Source organism: Fibroporia radiculosa (genome assembly GCF_000313525.1).
Source record: "Fibroporia radiculosa TFFH 294 genomic supercontigs, scaffold8857, whole genome shotgun sequence".
Taxonomy (NCBI): domain Eukaryota; kingdom Fungi; phylum Basidiomycota; class Agaricomycetes; order Polyporales; family Fibroporiaceae; genus Fibroporia; species Fibroporia radiculosa.
Window position 1 is genome coordinate 22,336 of NW_012133459.1, and position 1,274 is coordinate 23,609.

Below are 1,274 nucleotides of genomic sequence, written 5' to 3' on the forward strand. Positions count from 1 at the left end.
AAAGATATGTTCCAATAGCCATAGAAAAGGCGTAGAAAATGTAATAAAAATAGGAAAAATATATGTAAAACTGTGACATCTTGCGACGAGTTGCCGACTCCCCGGAACTAGTCGAGATTGCCAGAAGCTGATCCGAAGAAGAACTCTGGCAGAGAGTTGGAGGACCTGAAGCCGAGCTTATTTTAGCTGCGGTTCAGAATGATTTGATTACAGGAGTAGTCGAAAGAGCTCATACAGAGAAATCGGGCGGCGACCCGAACGACTTCAACTTGAGCCAAGCGCCACATCATCACCCACTAGCTGACGAGTTTAGGAGAGAAGCAGCCCCTCCTTACTCGCCACCACCACCATCCTATTTGCCCCAACCTCCCACCTACGAAGACAATTGTCTTCGCCCTAATTTCTTAGGACTTGCAGAAGGACTTGAAGAAACTCGGGAGCAAGAAGAAGATTCATTGGAGTACGTGGAAACCGGAGAAATAGCGGAGGATCCAATAGCATCCTCAACAATAGTCAGCACTGAATCGAGCGTAAGCTCTTCTTCAATCTCAGAAGGAGATCGACGAGAGCGCGTGGCTCCCTCAAGACTGTTCCTTCCTTGGCTACAAAGCAGGAGGACCATGCTTAGGGATATGCCTGGCGAGCAGCAACGGTACCACCACCCTTACTCTCGCATACACACCCCTCCCCCCATCACCGACTCTGTCCAAGAGGACATTGATAGGTTCCGAGTGGGACCAGAACAAACCATTGAGTACGTACCACAGCCCTACACCAGAGCTGAAGGGGTACGACAGGCTCATTGACAAAGAAGACATCGAGAAGACTCCTCGGCCTTTGTAAACAAGCAACACTTGAATCACATCCATTGCGATCTGCAAGGTCTGCAGCATAAGATGGGATATTCACTTTTGAATACAATGCAGCAAGAGCAGATCTGATTTTTAATACGACGAATAGGTGGCATCCTATCAAATATTAATTATCGAGGAGCAGACGTTTACGGACCGGTCACAAGAAGGTTACTTGTGCAGTTTGTAAATCGAGTCAGAGACAAGTTTGGTGACGTGAGGTATAGGAACCTCGGAAGACTAGTGAAGGAGATATTGCAGGAAAGTGATCACGCGGAGTTGGGCAGAGACAGTGTTATTTGGAATAACATGCTCTGAAGTTTTTTTATCTTTAATCAATCGGACGTCAGTAGTAAACCAAGGATGCTTACTACAAAATTGTACCATCTACATTGCAATTGAAATATGTCGTCATCCTCTACA

The 1,274-nt window shown here is 46.3% G+C and overlaps 1 protein-coding gene across 1 annotated transcript; it reads left to right on the forward strand.

The window, feature by feature from the left end:
* Positions 1–620: 620 nt before the first annotated feature.
* Positions 621–843, forward strand: FIBRA_06841 (uncharacterized protein; the record flags this gene model as incomplete). Its single annotated transcript, XM_012328550.1, has 2 exons — positions 621–754; positions 798–843. The coding sequence occupies 2 exons, from the start codon at positions 621–623 to the stop codon at positions 841–843; spliced, it is 180 nt and encodes a 59-aa protein (XP_012183940.1).
* Between the last annotated feature and the right edge of the window lie 431 nt (positions 844–1,274).